This window comes from Mobula birostris, chromosome 3, assembly GCF_030028105.1.
Source record: "Mobula birostris isolate sMobBir1 chromosome 3, sMobBir1.hap1, whole genome shotgun sequence".
Taxonomy (NCBI): domain Eukaryota; kingdom Metazoa; phylum Chordata; class Chondrichthyes; order Myliobatiformes; family Myliobatidae; genus Mobula; species Mobula birostris.
In genome coordinates this window covers 124,294,882-124,317,730 of record NC_092372.1, presented here as the reverse complement: position 1 = coordinate 124,317,730, position 22,849 = coordinate 124,294,882, and the positions used below count along the sequence as shown (strand labels likewise).

Below are 22,849 nucleotides of genomic sequence, written 5' to 3'. Positions count from 1 at the left end.
CAGAACAGTGCCAGAATTGAACTCCAGTTTCCAGAATGCCCTGAGCTGCATTAGCATTGTGCTACCTGCTTAACTGTAACTTATATATCTACAGAATACATTAATCATCCATTGACATTATTGTGTTAATATTATTTTATGTGTTGTATTGTGTTTTGCTCCTTGTTCCCAGAGGAGCGTTGTTTCATTTAGCTGTATACATCTGTACGACTTTATGACAATAAGCTTGAATGTGATTAGTTTCAAGAGCCTTTTAATATTGCACAATAAAGTAGAACAATTAATTCTTTGTTTAGAGGCAACAGGAAAACAGTGCTCTATTGAACACCCTAATATCCTATACACGTAGATAGCAAAATACAAATTAATAGTGGAATTTACGAAAAACAAGTAGAAATTTTGAAATAAAGTGAATATTCACAACTATTGGATTTAAATGCATAAGGATGGGTGACTGCACTTCAGAAGGAATAATTGACAACCGGCGAGCTATGAGGTTGTCCATAACCCCAAAAATACTATCCATCATCAATGGTTCAGTGTGTCTCTACTCACTACGAGTTGGTATTTCATATTTGCAGTTTGCACCTCTTACTCCACTGTAGAGCCTGATGCAGAACTGGAAAGTGATACTCGCTTCCTCACAAGATCCAATGCTGCCTGCTTCTCCTTGAGAATTTCCTTCAAGCGATTAATTTTCTCGTCTCGCACAGTATCGTCCACTTCCAAAGGGTTTTCCTGCTCAGGAGGATAGAAGCAAACTTGCGGCTGGTGGTGCAAGATGAGCAGACAACGTGGTGATGTTGCGGCAGAATTTCCAGCCTCATCATTGGTTGGCCTTTTGACATTAAGGAGCCCGCACACTTCCCTTTCGGAATTCACAGAAGTTTCGGAAGTGATCTCTTGGTGAAGCTTTCTCCTCTTGTTCGGTCCACATTTATCATCGTCCCCATTTGAGTTTTGCCAGCCGGAGCTCTGAATCTCAATTTCAACCTATACCACATATGGAAACAAGGTTAGAATATAAGAACATAACACACAGGAGCAGAATTAGGCCATTTGGCCCATTAAGTCTGCTCCATTAATGCATCACGGCCGATTTATTATCTCTCTCAACCCCATTCTTCTGCCTTCTCCCCATAACCTTTGGCACCCTGAGTAATCAACCTCCACCTTAAATATATCCAAGATCTCCACAGTTCTCTATGGTAATGAATTTTGCAGATTCACCACCCCCTCACTGAGGAAGTTCCTCCTTATTTTTGTTCTAAAGGGATGTCCTTCTATTTGAAGGCTGTGTCCTCTGGTCCTAGACTCACCCACTATAGGAAGTAACCACTCCACATCCACTCTATCTAAGCCTTTCAATATTCAACAGGATTCAATGAGATCCCCCTTCATTCTTCTGAACTGCAGTGAGTACAGGCCCAGAGCCAATAATGCTCTCATATGTTAACCTTTTCATTCCCAGAATCATTCTTGTGAACTCCTCTGGACCTTCCCTAGTGCCAGCACACCTTTTCTTAGATAAGGCACCCAAAACTGCTCACACCACTCCTAGTCCAACCTGATAAAGCCTCAGCTTTACATCTTTGCTTTTATAGTCTAGTCTTCTCAGATATGTGGACTTTATCCTCGCAAGCATGAATAGACAGAGCAGATGTAGTCAGCAGTTATGCCTTCCATTTCCTAGCACAATCAACCTAGTATTACTCCAAAATTGCATGACCACTTATCAAAATTTATAAAAACTGTGCCTGTGCCTGTGTAGGTGGAGTCATGCTCTCTTCTTTCAGCTCCCTTTAGGAAAGAAGTACAGAAGCTTTTGTCCCACTCCACCAGGTACATGAACAGTTATTAGCCTTTAACCATCAGGGGCCTGAACCTGTTGATAACATCACCCTCCTCAATACTGAACTGATGACACAACCTACTGACTCAACTTCAAGAACGCAACAACTCAGGTTCTCAATATTATTTCTTATTTTTGTTTTGTATTTGAACAGCTTGGCTTCTTTTGCACATTGGTTGTTTGTCCATCTTTGTGTTTAGTTTTTCATTAATTCTGTTGTCTTTTTGATCTACTGTGAATGCCCGGAAGAAACTGAATCTCAGGCTGATATATATGTACTTTGATAATAAATTTATTTGAACTTTGAAATATAAGAAACAGATTGTAAGAAATAGTAAAAATGAAACAGATAGTTAAAATTAATGTGGCACCCTTTATAGAATGGGAGGGAGGAAATTATATTGGGGAATAAGGAAATGACAGAAAAGTTAACTCAATGCTCAGTGTCCATCATCGTGGAAGAGGACAGAGAAATCCACATTCAGAAACAGTGGAGGGCCACTGGTCTAGAGTAAATGAAGTTAACATTAATAACGGAAGCATGTAGCTTTGGTAATAAATTTACTTTAAACTTTCGAGTCTGTCCATCTGGCAAGGAGGAAGGTGGCAACAGGGTCCGGTTAATCTGCTTATTAAACCATCAAATGCCGGTGGGACAAAGCCTGCAAAATTCCATGGGGTTATTTGGTTTACATTCATAATTAAATATCATTCACCAAAACAAACTCGCTCAGTGGAATGTTTACCTTGCCTGTGACTGAAAAGCACTGGGTGGAGCTGGAGTCCAAATCTTATCTGGGTTAAATTTATTTATTTATTTTATTTAGAAATACAGCACTGTAACAGGCTCTTGCAGCCCACCCAGCATGTGCCAATAAGTTACATGCACGAGACCAATGAGCATACTAATCCGTATGTCCTTGGAATATGGGAGGAAACTCACACGGTCATATGAAGCGCATGGAAGTTCCTTACAGACAGGGGCGGGAGTTGAACCCGGGTGATGGGGGAAGTCAAGTCAAACTCTGCGGGTTTAAATTCTGCAGACCACTCGTTATCTTTCTCAGCTATCTGAAATGATCTCGAATTTTATGAAGTTAATTATCATTATTTATATAAAGGGCTGGGCCTGTTCTCTTTGGAGTTCAGAAGAATGAGGGATATCTCATTGAAACCTACCAAATATTGAAAGGCCGAGATAGAGTGGACATGGAGACGATGATTCCTATAGCGGGACAGTCTAGAACCAGAAGGCACAAACTCAGCATAAAGGGACTTCCATTTGGAACAGAGATGAGGAAGAATTTCTTTAGTCAGAGCACTATGAATCTGTGGAAACGCTTGCCACAAACTGCTGTGGAGACCAAGTCATTGGATATACTTAAAGCAGTTAGTCAGGGTGTTAAAGGTTATGGGGAGAAGGCAAGAGAATAGGGTTGAAAGGGATGCTGAAATTGCAGAGCAGACTCATTGGGCCGACTCATTAATTCTAATCTTATATCTTACAGCTAGTATGATGTTTAAAACCACCTCCATTCTAAGTACCTCTTTGTACCCTGCTTCAACAATTCTCCCTCTTTAATGCACCAACTACCTTAAACTGTGAATACGAAACATTCAATCACTCCTGGAAGCACTAATAAAAATAAATTATCATGGAGTAAATCACACAAAATGCTGGAGGAACTCAGCAGGTCAAGCAGCATCTATGGAAAAGAATATACAGTCCATGTTTCAGGCTGGGGCCCTTCATCAGGGCTGGAAAGGAAGGGAGAAGACAGAAAAGGTGGGGGGAAGGGAAGGAGAATAGCTAGAAGGTGATAGGTGAAGCTGGGTAGGTGGGGGGTAAAGGACTGGAGAAATCTGATAGGAGAGATGAGAGATGATGGGAGAAAGGGAAGAAGGAGGGGCATCGGGCGAGGAGATAGGCAGGTGAGGAAAAGAGATAAGAGGCCCGAGTGCGGAATAGAAAAGGGAAGGGGGAGGGGAAAAAGGTAAAAAAGAGAAAAAAATTGGAAGGAGAAATCAATGAGACTTGGTTGTCACAAGGACAGGAATGACTGTTCAATATTCTGGGGTTCATATGTTTCAAAAGGGACAGAGAGGGAGGCAAAATAGGAGGGGGAGTGACATTGCTGATCAGGGAGAGTACTACAGCTGCAGAAAGAAAAGACATCATGGAGCAATTGTCTACTGAGTCAGTGGGGGTGGAAATCAAAAACAGGAAGGGAACAATCACTCTACTGGAAGTCTACAGACTACTGCTCCCAAAAGCAACAGAGACACGGAGGTGCAGATTGGGAGGCAGGTTTTGGAAAGCTACAAAAGTAACAGGGTTATTCTCCTCAACTTCCCGAATATCAATTGGCACTTCCTTCGTGCAAAGGGTTTAGAGGGGGTGGAATTTGGTAGGTGTGTCCAGGAAGAATTCCTGACATAATATGTGGACAGGAGAGGTGAAACTGGATCAGGTACTGGATAATGAATCTGGTCAAGTGACACATCTCTCGGTGCGCGAGCATTCAGAGACAGTGACTACAACTCCCTGACTTTAGCATGGCCTTGGAGAGGGATAGGATCTGACGGTATGGGCATCACAGTTGCATAGCAATTGGCATGATGCAATTAGAGTTCAGGACGTCATGCTCAGATTTCAATCCTAGTGTCATCATTATCTGTCTCCCCATGGAATGTGTAGGTTTTCTCTGGGTCTCCGGTTTCCCCCCACAGTCCAAAGATTGCCCCATGATTAGGTTAGGATCGGGGTTGTCAGGGGTTGCTAGGTGGCACAGCTTGAAGGGACTTCTCCACGCCACATTTCTAAACAGATGTACTCAGGGAAACATGACGGAAATGTGGAGCTTATTTAGGGAGCACTTGCATGGGGTTCTGGATAGGATTGTCCTATTCTGGCGAAGAAAGGATGGTAAGCTGAAGGAACTACAACAGGATTAAGAAAAAAAACCCTCGTACATGAAGAACGGGAGAATGACTAAATGACCAATCAAGCATAAAAGAGGAAACATACTTAGAGTCAGAGGAGACGGGGAGGTCCTTAAGAATACTTCATGTTCACCAACGAGAGGGATTGTGATGCATGTGAAGTCAGTGTAGATCACACTGTCATGCTGGAATATGGCGTCATTACAAAAGATGAATTGATGGCATTTTTGAAAGTTCTAGGACAGTTAAGTCCCTAGAACCAGATGGGACACACCCCAAGAAACTACAGGAAGAGAAGGAAAAATTGCTGCACCTTTGGTGATGATCTTTGCATCCTGACAGGCTATTGGAGTGGTACCAGATGATTAAAGGGTGGCAAATGTTCAAGAGAGATAACAGGGTTAACCCTGAGAATTATAGATCAGTGAGTCTTATGTCAGTGGTGGGAAAACTATTACAGAGGATTCTTAGAGGCAGAACTTACAAGCATTTGTTACATCTCAACTGACCACATGGTTTATTTAGTGTGGCCGAAGTTCACAATAGCACTGTTTGTCAAAAGTTCAAAGTAAATTTACTATCAGAGTACATTTATGTCACCCTGCGATCCATTTCCTTGTGAACATTCACAGTAAATACAAAGAAACACAGTAGAATCAATGAAAAGCTGCACATGACAGAAACAAACAACCAATGTACAAAAGTCAACATAAACTGTGCAGGTACAAAAGGAAAACAAAACAATAATAATGAATAAATTGCAATAAATAACAAGAACACAGGTTCTAGAATCCTTAAAAGTGAGTACTAGGTTGTGGAATCAATATAGTGTTGGGGCAAGCAAAGTTGAGTGAAGTTCTCCCCTGTGGTTCAAGAGCCTGTTGGTTGAGGGGCAAAATCTGTTCCTGAACGTGGTGGCGTTGGTCCTGAGGCTCCCGTCAGGGAGGAGGCTACATAGCAACTACACCAGGACCAGACTCAAAAAACTGTCACGTTCCCCAAGCAGTAAGGCTGATCAACACGTCCACCCACTAACCCACCCCTCCACACCCCCAATCACCACAACTTTTATCATTTCCTGTCAGAATCACCCAATGTACAGAAGCTCCTGTGCCTAGCGTCACCTTATGGGCGTGCTATTAATCTATGTATATAAACTATCTTATGTACTTACATTTATTGTTTTTGTGGTGTATTTATTATTAAGGTTGTAAACTCAGCCACCTACATAATGAGCACTAGCCTCCCAGCATCAAGGACATCTTCAAAAGGCGATGCCTCGAGAAGACAGCATCCATCATTCAGGATATGCCCTCTTCTCACTGCAGTTTGGACCAGAGGGCAGCGGACGGTTGACCATTGCTATAGGTTCAGGAGCCTGAGGTACAGGAGGGGAGGATCAGGAACAGCTTCTTCGCCTCTGCCATCAGACTTCTGAACGGACACTGAACCCATCACTTTTTTTTTGCTCTCTTTTTGCACTACTTACTTAACTGTTGTTACATTCCTTATTGTAATTTACAGTTCCTTATTATTATGTATTCCACTGTACTGCCGTTTCAAAACAACAATTTTCAGTGATATTAAACCTGATTCTCAGTTTTTATTATTGTGTTCTTTATCTTATTGTGGTTTTTTTTTTGTGCTACATCGGATCTGGAGTAACAATTATTTCAACCTTCTTTATAACCCGCAGGCTGGAAATGACATTAAACAATCTTGAGAGCAAGAGTGAAATCACATACTGGTTCACAGTGCAACTCTGCACAATGGTCAACCGTCCACTGCTCTCTGGTCCAAACTGTGCACGTTTAACTCACAAATTTAGGAAGAGTGTGTACTCAGAAGACCAGAAAGCTGAACTCCCACGAGAGAGTTTAGTTCATTCAAACAGAAAGCAGACTGGCCTAACTAAAAGAGCCTTTCAGTCAGAATTATCTCAGGCTTTGGTGGTGGAGGCGGAAACAATAGGGTCTTTTAAGAGACTCCTGGATGGATACATGGAGCTTAGAAAAATAGAGGGCTATGGGTAAGCCTAGGTAGTTCTAAGGTAAGGACATGTTCGGCACAACTTTGTGGGCTGAAGGGCCTGTATTGTGCTGTAGGTTTTCTATGTTTTTGCCATCCCTGTTAGTTAGTAATAGGGCATTGTGACTTGTTTAGGAGTACAGAGAAAATTTACAAGGATGTTGCCAGGTCTCAAGGAAAAGTTTAAATAGATTAGGACTTTAATCCCTGGGGTGTAGGAGAATGAGGGGAGATTTGATAGAGGTATACAAAATTATGAGGGGTACAGATAGGGTAAATGCAAGCAGGCTTTTTCCACTGAAATTGGGTAAGACTAGAGGTCGTAGGTTAAGGGTAAAAGGTGAAATGTTTAAGGAGAATAGGAAGAGGAATTTCTTCACTCAGGGGGTGGTGAGAACGTGGAACGAGACAGCGGAAGTGGTGGACTCGGGTTTGATTTCAACGTTTAAGAGAAGTTTAGACAGGTACACAGATGAGAGAGGTATGGAGGGCTACGCTCCAGGTGCAGGGTGATGGGACTAGGCAGATTAATAGTTTAGCATGGACTAGATAGGTTGAAGGGCCTGTTTCTGTGGTATATTCTATGGACTAAAGTGCCCATGAACTTGTAAGTGACAGTGAAGCTGCAGGTGAGCAGGTTGATACAGACTGGTTAACCACAGGTTAATAATCAACTGCAGCTGGGAAGTCTCCTGTGGAAACTTCTGCTTGTTTTCCTGGTTTCCAAAATTAGAACCAAAGCACCAAAACAAGCTGTCGATTTGAAACCTGTACGCTGCAGAAATAAATTAGTTCGTGCTGACGATATTCTGGACTCACCTAACAGTGGTTCCTTAACATTGAAATCAGAGACAACTTTATGCTCAAGCAGCACTGTACCTATTCCTCGTTCATGAAAGGAATTTCTGAATTAAAATTCTATAATATACAAAGCTGAGTTTTTCAGTAGTTGTTTGACTACTGAGTATTTCAGATTCATTCACCTCGATGCTTTGTTTCGTTTTTCTGCGTTACACAGATCACCATCACACTCTTAATAAAATTAAATACCTCTTCGCGCTTCCTTCTGTCTTTGCTGTGGAAATCCTCGTCCAACTCTGCTTGACAGTCTTTCAAACCCGCACAGCTCAAGTTCACACTAGGTTCCAATTGTTCTCTGAGGTCTGCCGAACTTGGTGTGCCACAGGCACCTCTATCTTCCTGCAAAGTCACTGAGACATTGTTTTTGAAATTTCCCTGGCTTTCTTCCAGCGATACTGGGCTGGCCTCCCTCGAGATACTAGAGCACCCCTCCAGTTCGCCTGGTTTAAGCACTTTTAAAATGGATGCACATTCCTCCATTACTACAGGCCCGGATTCTTTGGAGAGATCTGGACATTCTTTGGATGGGAATGATGTGGTAATCTTTGAGGTATCAGAATTTTCTTCCAAATCTCCAAAATCAACTTCTTTGGAAAGCTGTGGGCACGCCTTCAACTCAGGTTCCCCCGTGAGCTCTAGACACTCCTCGATCTCTGACAGCTCAGGCTCTCGAGAGAGCTTAGGGCATTCTTCCAAGTGCACCCGTTCAGGTTCTTTGCAAAGCTGCGGAATATTTCTTGCAGGACGTTCCACCCGGTGAACCGAAGTGTCAGCATTACCACTCAAGGAGATTCTGTGAAGACAAACACTGACATCATAATGGATGCCTGCTTTCAGGAGCAAGTCCCTGTTTTCGGAGAACATAGGCCTTCTCACACAGCTTGCTGGAAGAGAATTCGGCAGCCACTTCACAATCTGCAGGGAAAAAAAGAGTACACAAAATGCATAGGAGTATTGAACTTACAGTAGATAATAGTGTTTCCCTCAAATTATATTTTTTAAAGTTTAGAGATTCAGCATGGTATCAGGCCCCTCTAGCCCAACAGGCACACACCACCCAAATACACGTGTCCAATTAACCCGCATGTCTTTGGACTGTGGGAGGAAACCAGAGCACCCAAAGAAACCCACATAGTCATGGGGAGAACATAAAAACTTCTTACAGACAGTTGCAGGACAACATGATATGACACACTATTCAGAAAAAACATACTATCATATGCACTATATTTCCATTCAGTTATGTTAGTTAAGAAATGGGGTGGAATGTTAAAGGGGAAGTGCTTGACATGGTTATTAATTCATTCTTAATGATGAACATCGATTTCTCCTTCCGGTATTTTTTCCCTCTTTTTCTTCCCTCTTCTTCTATTCCCCACTCTGTCCTCGTAACTCTTCTCCTCACCCAAGTCTCTTCCTTCCCTTTCTCCTATAGTACGCTCACCTCCTATCAGATTCCTTTCTCTCCGGTCCTTTACCTTTCCTACCCACCTGGCTTCATCTATCACCTGCTTCTAGCTATCTTCCTTGCCCTCCCCCTCATTTGTATTCTTTCCAGTCCCGATGAAGGGTCTCGGCTCAAAACATCGACTGTTTATTCATTTCCATAGATGCTGCCTGACCTGCTGAGTTTCCCCAACATTTTGCCTGTGTTGCTATCATTCCCTGCATCGACGAGCAAGCAGAAGGGGAGACAGACAGAATTCACAACAAACTACTCCAGAGTGAATGAAGGTATCAGGAGCAGAGCAACTCCGAGAGCCGGTACTGCAGTCGTTCCTCAGTTCCTGTGCCCCCAATGTCGCCAGAATATAAACAGGCGCAGCTCACGTGTCAGAGGTTCTGTTTCACAGCTGCTCACAGTGTTGTTACCAAAGCAGCACAATTCTCATAGCTTCAAAAGACATAACATCATTCTACGAACCCTTGCTTAATGAAGACAGTCATCTTGATAGGCAAATAATGCAGGTATTCCTCAAAATACTGAATACCATTATTTTATTTTTATTTAGAGATACAGCACAGAATAGGCCCTTCTGGCCCTTCAACCCATGCCATCCAGCAACCCTTGATTTAACCCTAGCCTAGTCATGGGACAATTTACAATGATGAATTAACCTACCAAACAGTACATCTTTGGCTTTGGGAGAAAACCTACACAGTTATGGGGGGAGGGATGTACAGACTCCTTACAGATGGTGTCAGAATTGAACTCCGAAACCCCAAGCTGTAATAGTGTCGTGCGAACCATTATGCTCCCATGGCACCCACACAATATCAACAATAATCAAATATTTTCCTTAAAAATTGCATAGCCTTAAATCAGACTTGTACTTAAAAAGCAACCCTATTTTTTAAGGGTAAAAATATTCAGTTGAACGCTACCATTTTCAGTTTAAGGCCTTCACCTGTCTTAAAAACAACTTTCAAGACAGAAAGACCACTCATTTAAACTATAAACACAAGAGATTCTGCAGATGCTGGAAATGCAGAGCAACACACACAAAATGCTGGAAGAACTCAGCAGGCCAGGCAGCATCTATGGAGTGAACAGTCAACGTTTCAGGCAGGGACCCTTCATCAAACTGGTTTAAACCATGTATCAGGGGCCTGCATTTTTAACCATAAAGTTTCAGTTCGTGAGAATACCAACTTCAAAGGCATTCTCACTCAATGTAAGATAAGAAAGGTTTTAACTGTCTAAACAGGAGTTTCCTTGCAACACACGTGTGTCCACTTTATTAGGTACACCTGCTCGTTAATGCAAATATCTAATCAGCCAATCGTGTGACAGCAATGCAATGCCCAAAAGCAAGCAGACGTGGTCAAGAGGTTCAGTTGCTGTACGGACCAAACATCAGAATAGGGAAGAAATGTGATCTAAGTAACTACGACCGTGGAATGATTGGTGGTGCGAAACGGGGTGGTTTGAGTATCTCAGATACTGCTGATCTCCTGGGATTTTCACACACAACAGTCTCTGGAGTTTACAGAGGATGGGGAAAGAAACATAAACATCCAGTGAGTAGCAGTTCCATGAGCAAAAATGCCTGTTAATGAGAGAGGTCAGAGGGGAATGTCCAGACTGGTTCAAACCAACAGGAAGGTGACAGTATCTCAAATAACCACACATTACAACAGTGGTGTGCAAGAGAGCATCCCGGAACGTTGAAGTGGATGGGCTACCTCAGCAGAAGACCACATCGGGTCTCATACCTGGCTACTGAGTGTGAATTGTGGAAACAAATATCAACAGACTTTAAAGCTCCAAACAATATTCACCCCAATCATAGACAAATGCACACAAACAAAAGCTAAAGCCCTGCAGTCAGTTCCTCACAACACCGCATGATGATGAAGTAGGACCAATAATCACACCCACTCTGGCAGTCATCACTCACAGAACTGGGCGCCAGGGTTGGCACGACGCTATTACAGCTTGGAGTGCTCCAGAGGCCAGAGCTCAATTCTTGCATCCTCTATAAGGAGTGTAAACACCCTCCCCATGGAATGCAAAGGTTCCCTTTGGGTGCTCAGCTTCCTCCCACAGTCCAAAGACATAATAGTTAGTAGGTTAATTGACCATTGTAAATTGCCCAGTGGTTAGGCTAGGGTTTAATCAGTGGAAGCTGCGTGGTGCAGCTCAAGAGGCTGGAAGGGCCTATTGCACACTGTATTTCTAAATAGATATAATTTTTCCAAAGTGCCTGTGAGACAGCTGAAGAACCATCAGAGCCTCAGCTGCTTTGAGAAGGTGTGTGTGGCAATTGAGAATATGCGGTTCACTAACTACATGGATTTTCCAAAGTGAGGCAAGAGAAGGAAAATCTAACCAATTACTGGGAGCAATAATTATTATTTGGGAACCATTGGGACAAAAGGGGAAAAACTACAGATAATGGTAACCTCAGCCAGCTCCACCATGGGTGTACCGTATCAGACCGATTGTGAGAATGTGGCGGGTGCACATGCGGCTCTTTGATAGCACAGTGAATTCAGTGGGCCTCCTACACACAGCAAGCACTGTCTTTTAGGCGTAGACTTTTCAAAAACCTACACTTTCGTCTCGGCGGGCCCTGTTCATCATTCGCAGACTGCAAGTTACCCAGCATGTACCATTACTAACATGACTCAATAAAAAAGGTTTAATTGCACTACTCTGTTGTCATTCTTGCTCCATGCGTAGGTAAAAATGGGCATTAGCCTCCCCAGAATTGAGGAGACCTTCAAGAGGGAGAACGTCATACTCACAGTCACATGGTTCAGCCCATTAAACCCACACCTGATATCCATCCACAACAATCCCATCTCCAGCACTTGGTCCATAGCCCTGTGTACCTGGATGATTCAAGTGGTCATCTAAAGGTCCTAATTCAGGGGTCAGCACTGGAAAATGTAAGCAGTTTTAAGTAGCTGGGTGCCAACATCTCTGAAGATCTATCCATCCCATTGATGTGATCATGACGACAGCATGCCAATGGTTATATTTCATTAGGAGCTCCAGGAAACTGGATTTGTCACCAAAGACAGCCCCAACACCCTATACAAATTTGCTGATGATACTACTGTTGTGGGTCATATCAGCATACAGGAAGGAGATTGAAAACTCGGCTGAGTTGTGTAATAACAACAACCTCTAACTCAATGTCAGCAAGACCAAGGAACTGATTGTAGACTTCAGGACAGGAAACTAGAGGTGCATGAGCCAGTAATCATTGGAGGATCAGAGGTGGAGAGGGTCAGTAACTTTAAACTCCTGGGTGTCACTATCTCAGAGGACCTGTCCTGGACACATCATATAAATATTATTGCGAAGCAAGACAGCACTTTTACTTCCTCAGGAGTCTGCAGAGAATTGGCATAACATCAAAAACCTTGTCAAACTTCTACAGATGTGTGGTGGAAAGTGTGGTGACTGGCTGCATTATGGCTTGGTATGGGAACACCAAAGCCTTTGAGAGGAAAATCCTACAAAAGGTAGTGGATTCAGACAAATGCATCATGTGTAAAGCCCTCCTATTCATTGAGCACACCTACATGAAATGTTGCCATAGGTAAGCAGCATCCATCATCAAAGACCCTCACCACTCAGGCCATGCTCTTTTCTTACTGTTACCATCAGGTAGAAGGTACAAGTGCCTTAGGACTCGTACCACCAGGTTCAAGAACAGTTACAATCCCTTAACCATCAGGTTCTTGAACACAAGAGCATAACTACAGTCATTTTATTTCTGGTGTTCCCACAAGTGATTGTCTCACTTTAAGACTCTTTATCTCATTATTTCATTCTCTTGTTAGTTATTGCTATTTATTTAGATCTGTATTTGCACAGTTTGTTGTTCATTGATCCTGTTTACAGTTACAGTTCTATAGATTTGCTTAGTATGCCTGCAGGAAAAAGAATCTCAGGGTTGTATGTGGTGACATGCATGTACTCTGATAATAATAAATTATACATCCTTTAAATTTGAAGAAACCTGGTGACCTTTTATTCAATATTTCAATATCTTCATATGGTTTGATTTATTGCTCTTCCAGTTACTTTCTCGAAACTTTGGATTTGATCAGAAAGTTTCTCTTTCTTCTTGCTTTTATTCTCAGAATGGGCTGCCCAGTCCTTTTTTTTTCTTTTTCTTTTTTTTTACCTTTTGTTTTTGTTTATAGAGAATAGTGGGGTTCTTTTTTTTATACATATAAAGAATTATAAAAGTTTCTTAATCTTTTTTTCCTTTTTAATGAAATGATAAGAGAATTGATTATCTTATTTTTTATGATATATTATTAGATTAATACTATGTATGATCTTGATAATGTTTATCTTACCTTTTATATGTATTGTTATCCATACAGATATTTGAGATAATTCTCCTCTTGTTTGTACTTTTTTTAAAATTAATAAAAAGGTTGATAAAGAAAAGAGAATAAATTATACTTTGACTTTGAAAAATACTCTTGCAAATGTCCACAGATGCCTGGTGGAGCGCATTGTGTCACCGTCTGGTATGGAGAGGTCACTGCTCAGAATCAGTAAAAATTGCACGAAGTTGTGAACTCAGCCAGCTCCATCACGGGCACTAGCCTCCACAGCATCCAGGACACCTTCAAAGGTGATGCCTCAAAAAGACAGCATCTATCATTAAGGGCTCCTACTATCTAAGACATGCCCTCTTCTCATTATTACTATTAGAGAGGAGGTACAGGCATCTGACAACACACCCTCAATGTTTCAGGAACAGCTTCTTCCCCTCTGCCATCATATTTCTGAATGGGCAATAAACCCACGAACACTACCTCACTATTTTACTCTCCTGTTTCATTACTTACCATTTTCTATATATTTCATATTGTAACTCATAGTAATTTTTTATATTCAATAAAAAACTATACCTTACAATAAGAAATACAGTGGATTCCGGTTAATTGGGAAACATCAGGACCAGTATGTATTGGCCCAATTAAATGGCTGCTCCAATTAGCTGAAGTTTCATGGAAATCATTAAAAGTTATACAAAAGACAAACCACCATTTAACTGAGTAACAAGTTATGTACGTCAGATTAGAGCACTACCATATTACTGGTGGGTCCATCGTGTCTGACAATGACAGTGGAACCTGTACAAGAGAGTTATTAAAGTGGAAGATCTGATGCACTGCGTCAGTTCAACTCTCTCGACCTTGGAAGATAGGGTCTTGTGGTACAAGTAGGCATCACAACTGAGTCTTCCTGGGTTATAGTGGATGACCACGACTTCTTCTGTGCCTTGTCATACTCTCTACATAGCATTGCAGAAACACCTTCCTGGCCGTTAGATCTCCCTATTGATCAATCTTCCCAATTTGAGAGAGCTGACTTGGCAAACTAAGAAAAGTATGTCTCTATCTCACTGGGGTATGAGGCTCGGTGGATACACCCACCTGGTTTAGCCCGCCTGTTGAAGCAGTGCACGGGGGGATGGTCACTGTTACATGGAAACCCTACTTTGAGCCACTGGTATGAGGTGAATGTCTAGTGGGGACCAAAGGTAACATTTGAGATGATGGTTGATAACTTCAAGTTCTTCATAGTTCCAAACTTGAAGTAGTGAAATTGTTTGATTTTCACTCCTGACCATTTCTGGCATTTCCAAGCCTGAATAAGACCATAAGGCAAAGGAGCAGAATTAGGCCATTCAGCCCATCGAGTCTACTCCACCATTCCATCATGGCTGATCCTGGATCCCACTCAACCCCATACACCTGTCTTCTCACCATATCTTGAAGCTGCAATGAGCAAAACAATTCTGAATGCTCTTTCTGCTTATTTCTCGCCAACTATCAGTGACAAAAATCACTGCTTTTTGAACACAAATACATACAACGAACGCTATTTAAAAACTGTCACTCAAAGCACGGTGTAGTGTCTAACAATCAAATGATGTGCACATGACTGACAATAGTCAGAAAATATTAGGCAACAGTCTCCTGTCCCAAATAAGTGAAAGTAATCCCGGCTATTTTCTTGATTTGTTTTTGTTCTTCAAGAGTGTCCCAAGTAAGTTGGTGGTCCAATTAACTGATGGCCCAATTAACCAGAATCCACTCTATATTAAAAATAATTGAATGCATAAAACAACAAATTTCACCACATCAGTCAATGATAGTAAATCTAATTCTGATTCTAACATCAGAATAATATAAGCTTATTACTTCAATCTTGTATTGGTCATAGTAAAATATGGTAAATACACTGTGAAAACCATAAAACATTTTTAATTTTTCCAAAGGGGTGTAACAGTCACTGAGCTGTATTTATGATACATAAGTAATCGTCCTTCAATAATATTATTTGTGAAGTAATTGCAGACACCATTAGAGAACTGATAAACACAGAAAAGCAGATACATTTTTTGACAGTGGAGGGACAGAGGGATCTTCAGGTCCATGTCCTTAGAGCTATCAAAGCTGCAGCACAAGTTGACAGGGTAGTTAAGAAGGCATATCGTGTGTTAGCCCTCCTTAGTCAGGGGACTGAGTTCAAGAGCCACAAGGTAATAATGCAGCTGTATGAAACCCTGGTCAGACTACACTTGGAATATTGTGTTCAGTTCTGGTCACCCCTTTATAGGAAGGATGTACTGGTCCCCATATGTCCGAATGCATTTAGGCCCAATTAAGCAGCTGCCCCAATTAGTTAGTTCCATGAAAATAGGTATAAAAAAAGCAAACTGAGTAACAAATTATGTACGTAAATGAAATACAGAACAAATTAGAACACTATTAATACTACTACAGTACAATAAAACTGGGTAATAGTTTCTAATTCATCTCTGTTGCACTCTTCTGACTGTAAATAAACAAAATCAGCGCAGACAGACAGTGTACATAATAGACTGCCTTCATACAATGCTATCAACGATTGTATCCTCCAAATCTTCATTTTCGTTGTATCATTCAAGATAATTGTCAATTGTTTCATTTTCGCTCCTGACTGTTTCTCCAAGCCTAAATACTTGTGAGTAAACAGTTTAGAGTTGTCTTACTGCTTATTTCTCACCCACTATCAGTGACAAAACACTGGTTTCTGAACACAAACACATACAACTGATGCTATTTAAAAACAGTTCACTCGAAGCATGTTGTTGTGTCTAATGGTCACACAAGTGCACACAACTGGCGCTAGTTAGAAACTGTTCAGCAACAATCTCCTGCCCTGATTAAGCAGCAGCATTGTCTCCCAAATAGATGAAGGGAATCCCGGCTATTTTCCCGATTAGTTTTTGCTCTTTGAGGGTTGTCACAAATGAGCAGCTGCTTCAATTAACCAAATCCACTGTATTGATTCGGAGAGATGTTGTTGGGAAGAGAGAATTCCGGCAGGGGACAGAACAAAGGTAATGGTTAAAAGTAAGAAGCAGTGAGTATAATCACACTAATCACAATATCTGGCTGAGTGGTGCCAAAACAACCTGTCACTCAATGTCAACAAGGAGGAGGAAATTGGAGGTCCATGAGCTAGACCTCATCATGTATCAGAGGTGGCGAGGGACAGCAACTTTAAATTTCTCAGTGTTATCATTTCAAAACATCTGTCCTGGGCCCAGCATGCAAGAAAACACAGCAATGCCGTTCCATTCTTTGAAGCTTGCAAAGCTTTGGCATGATAATTAAAACTTTAACAAACTTCTGTAGATCTACAGTGGAGTGTATTCTGACTAGTTGCAACACAGCCTGGTATGGCAACACAAATGACCTACAAAGGTAGTGGATACAGCCCAGTCTATCACAGGTAAAGCCCTTCCCATAACAAACACATCAACATAGAGCGCTGTCGCACCTATCATCAGGGACCCCTGCCATCCAGGCCCTCAGGGTTGTATATGGTGACATATATGTACTTTGAACTTTGAAAGCAGGGAGCCACTTGACATAAGCCCACAAAATCACAGTCATACAGCCACATCTACACCCAACATCATCTACACATCCATGTCACTTCCGGGAAGATGGCGGCGCACTTCGACACAGCAGCTTCTGCGGGGTCAACAAAGGTGTTATTGCCTTTTTTAAAAAAACATATTGGTTACGATCACAAAACCCTGGTGGACATTAAGAAAATACTGCAAGTTCACCCCATCAACAATTTGCAGTCTAGCAGCAAGTAACTGTCCTAGTGCTTTACTTGTGATCGCAAGACCTTGTGGGACATCAGTAATGAGGAATACCACAAGCTCAATTCACTGTTTTATTGGCAAGCTTCAGTGCAGACAGCAGGGGAGCTGCACGGCCTCAAGCCGCGGTGTTGGCTGTTTGCAGCCGCCCAGGAGAGAGGCGGAGTTGGTCTGCTCCACCAGAGCGCTGGAGGCGGAGTGCTGCAGCATCCGTACTGGAGTCAGCTCTGCCCCCCAGTGTTCACTCAGCAGAAGACAAGCTGTAATATGTTTAACGGCAGATAGCCGCAACATTCAGGGACTCAATGTGACTGTATTTTACTGCTGTTTTACATTTGCTATATGTGTGCCTTGTGCTGTGTATGACTGTTGGTATTGTGTTTTATACTTTGGCTCCGGAGTAACACTGTTTCTTTTGGCTGTATTCGTGGGTTTTCAAGAATGGTTGAACAAACTTGATATTAATCCCACTGAGCCACAGCCTACCATACCTTGGCGATTCACATGCTTCTTAAATATCTTGAGAGTACCTGTCTCCATCACCTTCTAAGACACTACATTCCAGACTTCAACCACCCTCAAGGCAAAAGGAAGTATTGCCCCACTCCTCACTTCTCACCTTCAACCTACACCCTCTGGAATTATATCCCCTTGGGTCTCAGACATCTCTGCCGGATGGGGGGGCAGGGGGGGAGAAGAGAAACTTCTTCCTTTCTACCCTGTGTCTCACATGATTTTGAATACTTCTATCAGATCCCTCCCCCAAGCCAACTCATTTTCTCCTCAATGTTCCAATTGTCCATTCCCGGTGAATCTATTCTGACCTACTGCACTGCAATCACCTCCCTCCAGTAGTGTGGCTACCAGGACTGCACACAATGTTCCAGCCTAGCCATAAACAATGTGTTATAAAGTTGGAAACACAAGCGATTCTGCAGATGCTGCGAATCCAGAGCAACGCACATTAAATACTGGGGGATCTCCACACGTCAGGCAGCATCTATGAAGGGGAAATAAACGGCTGACATTTCGGGCTGATACCCTTCAATGAGGACACAGGAGGCTACCATTCTTTTGAATTATTATGGACGGCTACACATACAGCTCCTCCCCGGGTTATAAACATCAGACTTATGGACATCCTCTACATTCAAGGGGAAGGGGAAAGGGATGGGTGAGTCAGATAACGTGAGGCTCCAGTCATCTTCTGCTGGGTGGAGAGCGGCCATTTCTGCATGTCTTCTCTCCTCACCCCACAACCCGACAAAGCTGTAAAAATCCGGGGGGGGGGGGGGCACACTGTTGAACACTTTTGCTCCATCCACAACAGGGATATTTTCCCAGTGTCCCACCATTTTAATTCCAGTTCCAATTTGCATTCCAATATATGGGATCCTGCACAGCCAAAATGAGGCCACTCTCAGGCTGGAGGAGCAACCTCTCATATTCCGTCTGGGTAGCCTCCAAGCTGGCAGCAAGAACATCAATTTATGGAACTTCTGGTAATTTCTCCCCTCGTACTTCTTCTCTTCTCCTCACCCACCTATCACCGGTTTCTGGTTCTCTTTCGCCCAAGGTCCACTCTCTTCTTCAGTCAGGTTCCTCCTTCTTCAGCCCTTCACCTCTTTCACCGGTCCCCTCCCAACTTCTCACTTCATTCTCCCCTTCCCCCTCACCTATCACCTACCAGCTTTTATTCCTTCCCCTCTCCCCACCTTCTTATTCTGGTTTCTTCCCCCTTCCTTTCCAGTCCCGGCCCAAAACGTCAACTCTTAATAACCCTCCCTCAATGCTGCCTGACCTGCTGAGTCTCTCCAGCGTTATGTGTGTGTTGCTCTGAATTTCCAGCATCTGCAGAATCTTTTCTTTGGACAAGTCAGAGGCTGGGTGGAGTGGAGCAGAGCTGAGCATGCCGAGCAGGCTGACTGGGTCAGCAAGACCACCCGCCATCCTGAATCTGAACCTGCTCGCTCACTGTCGTAGCAGTTTCTGTGTTCCTCTGCCAAACACTGCTACAGCTCACACACAAAATCCTGGAGGAACTCAGCAGATCAGGTAGCATCGATGGAGAGGAATAAGCAGATGACATTTTGGACAAATCCTTCATCAGGACTGGAAAGGGTGGGGAAGATGCCAGAATAAGAAGGTGGAGGAAGGGGAAGGAGTACAAGCTGGCAGGTGTTGGTGAGAGCAGGTGAGGAAGGAGGGGGGATGAATTGAGAAGCTGGGAGGTGATAGGTGGACGAGGTAAAGGGCTGAAGAAGGAATCTGATAGGAGTGAAGAGTGGATGATTTGAGAAAGGGAAGATGGAGAAGTAGGTGATGGGAAGGTGAGGAGATGAGATAGGATAAGGGAAGAGCCAGGTGGGGAAATGGAAAAAAGAGATGGGGGGTGGGGGAGAATTTAGTGGAAGTTAAACAAGCTGATGTTCATGCCATTGTCAGGTTGGAGACTAGAAGAAACATAAAAACATAAAAGACCTACAGCACAATACAGGCCCTTCTGCCCATAATGCTGTGCCGAACGTGTATTTACTTTAGAAATTACCTAGGGTTACCCATAGCTCTTATAACAACATAATGAACTGTTACTCCTTCAACATGAGTTTAGCCTCATCGTGGCAGCAGCAGAGGCAATGGACCGACATATAGGAATGGAAATGGGGAATGGAATTAAAATGGGTGGCCACCAGGAAATTCAGCTTGTTGTGGCAGACAGAGCTGTTGCTCATTTCCAAATACGGACAGTTTGAGCAATGAACAGCTCTCAGGAACAGAACCCCATAACCTGCAGATTGTCTATAGTATGAAATAGACATTGCTCAAGAAATCACTGCCGAATAAGACAATGAGATCAGGTTGTGAAAATTATTATTATTATCAGCTAAACAGTTGTACAGAAGCTAACTACATGGTCCACCAATGTTAAACAGTAGTCATGAAAGCATTTCACCTGCTGCGTCATCTCCAATCCATTTTGCCGAGTTTTGGAAGGGCAATTTAAGCCATCACCTCCCTTTGCAGTGCATTCTTTCCTATTGGTCTCGTGTTCCCGCTTCAATGCCTGTGGATCAATCTCACGCCTTGCAGCTGAAGAGCTGGTGGAGATCTGACCAGTATCAATCCTATGCTCAAAGCCACCTGTCTCCCCTTCAACCACGCTGGGCTCCTGCGCATCCGATTCCCTTGCCAACGGCTTCCCTTTCATTGCCGCGGCAGGTATTTCAGTGCCTTTCTGGGCGAGGAAAAACAGCTGCCCATTGAAGAGGAGCAGGGCATTGTCTTTGAACGAATTGGCAGACTTGACCTCCAGTGGATTGTTGAAGTAAGTCTGCATCAAGTCGTCCATGCATCCCCCTTTTCCCTGCAGCTTCACGTATGTTTTCAGCACCTGAGAGGCCAGGTTATTACAAAATTTAACTGAAACAGGAGTTGGGGTAACAATAGCATCCTTTGCAGGTTGATTTATTTTGATGTCCTGTCTCCTTGAGGATGTTTTCTTATTTGGCACTTGGGCTGGTGGAGAAATGGGCTTCTCCTCTGAATCAGTCACACCCTTAGCTCCACAGTCTGGCGACAATGGCTTGTGTGTCAAAGGAAGAAGGCGCTTGGCCTCGGACAGCTTGATTGGGTTGACAGGGTAGATGTAGATGGCAATAGAGGGCTTGCTACTGTCACTGCCCTTCGGCGGGCTGCAGGCTCCACCATAGATCTTCCTCTGGACCGCTGGGGGCAAGGAGAGCGTGGAGATGCAGCGGACCTCGGCGTTGGTGGGGATCTGGATGTAGGTTCCAGGGCTGGTCATGTTCTGCATGATGCCCAAACCTGCTGCGGGAAAGGGGCTGGCCGCCAAGCCGCTTGCTGGAGAGGCGATGGAGGAGTGGACTTGCCCACAGCTATTAGGGAGGTTGCTGCAAGGCTTTGGACTCAGTGCTGTCTGGGGCTCAGGACTCAGCTGGTTTGGGTTCATAGCTCCTGTGGGTCAAATTTCTCGGAGGAGACTCTCTAGTGAACGCTAATTGCTGGCTTGTGGCAGAAGGTGAAGCCAGTGATGGGGTTCAACACAATCCCAGAAGTCTGATGGACACCTCTTGATGTTTGAAAGCCAAAGGAGAGGCAGTTACCAAACCAAGGAAGACAGCCAGTAGCTCCAAGTCCTGAAAGCACAAGAAAAGGGTGTAATGTTATTATCTGGATTAAATTCTAAATGAGTGCAATTTGTTGAGTTCACACTGAAAATAATCCAGATTAGAGCAGATATCATAATAAAATCTTACCGCAAATAACTCCACAAAAAACCCTGATTCATATATATGGTCTATGAGAAACGCAGATCTATTTAACTCGGGCCAGTAGTGCCCAAGTCCAGTGAAACACTTAAAACAACTTTTTATTACGATCGCTTTCCTTCAGCTCAAATCAGTCTGGCCATTCTCCTCTGATCTCTCTCATTACGAGGTGTTTTCACCCACAGACCGAATGCTCACTGGACATTTCTCTGTAAAGTCTAGAGACTGTTGAGTGAGAAAATCCCAGGAGATCAGCAGTTTCTGAGATACTCAAACCACCCCATCTGGCACCAACAATTATTCCATGGTCAAAGTCACTTGGATCACATTCCTCCGCAATCCTGACATTTGGTCTGAACAAGAACTGAACCTCTTGACCATGCCTGCATGTTTTTATATATTGCTGCTGCCACCTGATTGGCTGATTAGATATTTGTACCTACTAAAGTGGACACTGAGTGTATGTAAACTAGAGATTGACAGTTAATCTGTGAACATGGGTTATGGGAAGAGAGCAGAGTAATAACCTTGAGGCTAAGACTGGATCCACTGCAAATACAGGAGCAGGTTTGGAGAGTTGACCTGTTGATGTTTCCTACATTTTAAACTAGAATTACAGACCTTTAATACGGAGTTGAGAGAGATAATAAATCAGCCATGATGGAATGGTGGAGCAGAGTCGATGGGGTGAGTGGCCTAATTCTGCTCCAGGTATGTGGTCTTAATAGAGAATGTCTGCGGCCAAATGTAGTCCAGCCTCATAAGAGTTTCCTCATCTATGCATCCTCTCTACAATGAGCTTCTTTCATCTATATTACTTTCTCAAATATCAACACAGTCTCTGGTTTAATCTCAGACTCCTGTAACATACTCCACAATCTTGGCAAAGGGAACAGAGGTGATATGTACATCAATCTACAGTGCTTGGTTTCACCCATGTAAAGCAAACCAGAGAGTGAACAGCACCTCCACTACACCAATTGGAAGAAGCTATTTACCTATCTAAGTGTCACATTGTTTGTTTAATGCTGTATTTATTTATGTCTTGATACAGCATAGACAAGGCCCTTCTGGCCCAATGAGCTGTGCTATCCAGCGACCCATCTATTTAACACTAGCCTATCCACAGGACAATTTATAATGATCAAATAACCTACTAAACAGAAAGTCTTTGGTCTGTGGGAGGAAACCAGAGCACCTGGAAGAAACCCACAGGGTCACGGAGAAAA

General features: G+C 43.0%; 1 protein-coding gene across 4 annotated transcripts in view; it reads right to left on the bottom strand.

Moving 5' to 3' along the window:
* Positions 1-244: 244 nt before the first annotated feature.
* Positions 245-22,849, bottom strand: part of LOC140195264 (uncharacterized) — a 45,078-nt gene continuing 22,473 nt past the window's right edge. For all 4 annotated transcript variants that reach the window (XM_072253325.1, XM_072253327.1, XM_072253324.1 and 1 more), the window contains exons 2-4: positions 20,285-21,488; positions 7,874-8,599; positions 245-993 (exon numbers count right to left, since the gene is read on the bottom strand). In XM_072253325.1, coding sequence (XP_072109426.1) covers positions 592-993; positions 7,874-8,599; positions 20,285-21,301 — 2,145 coding nt within the window. In that variant the 5' untranslated portion in view covers positions 21,302-21,488 and the 3' untranslated portion in view covers positions 245-591. The remainder of the gene's footprint in view (positions 994-7,873; positions 8,600-20,284; positions 21,489-22,849) is intronic.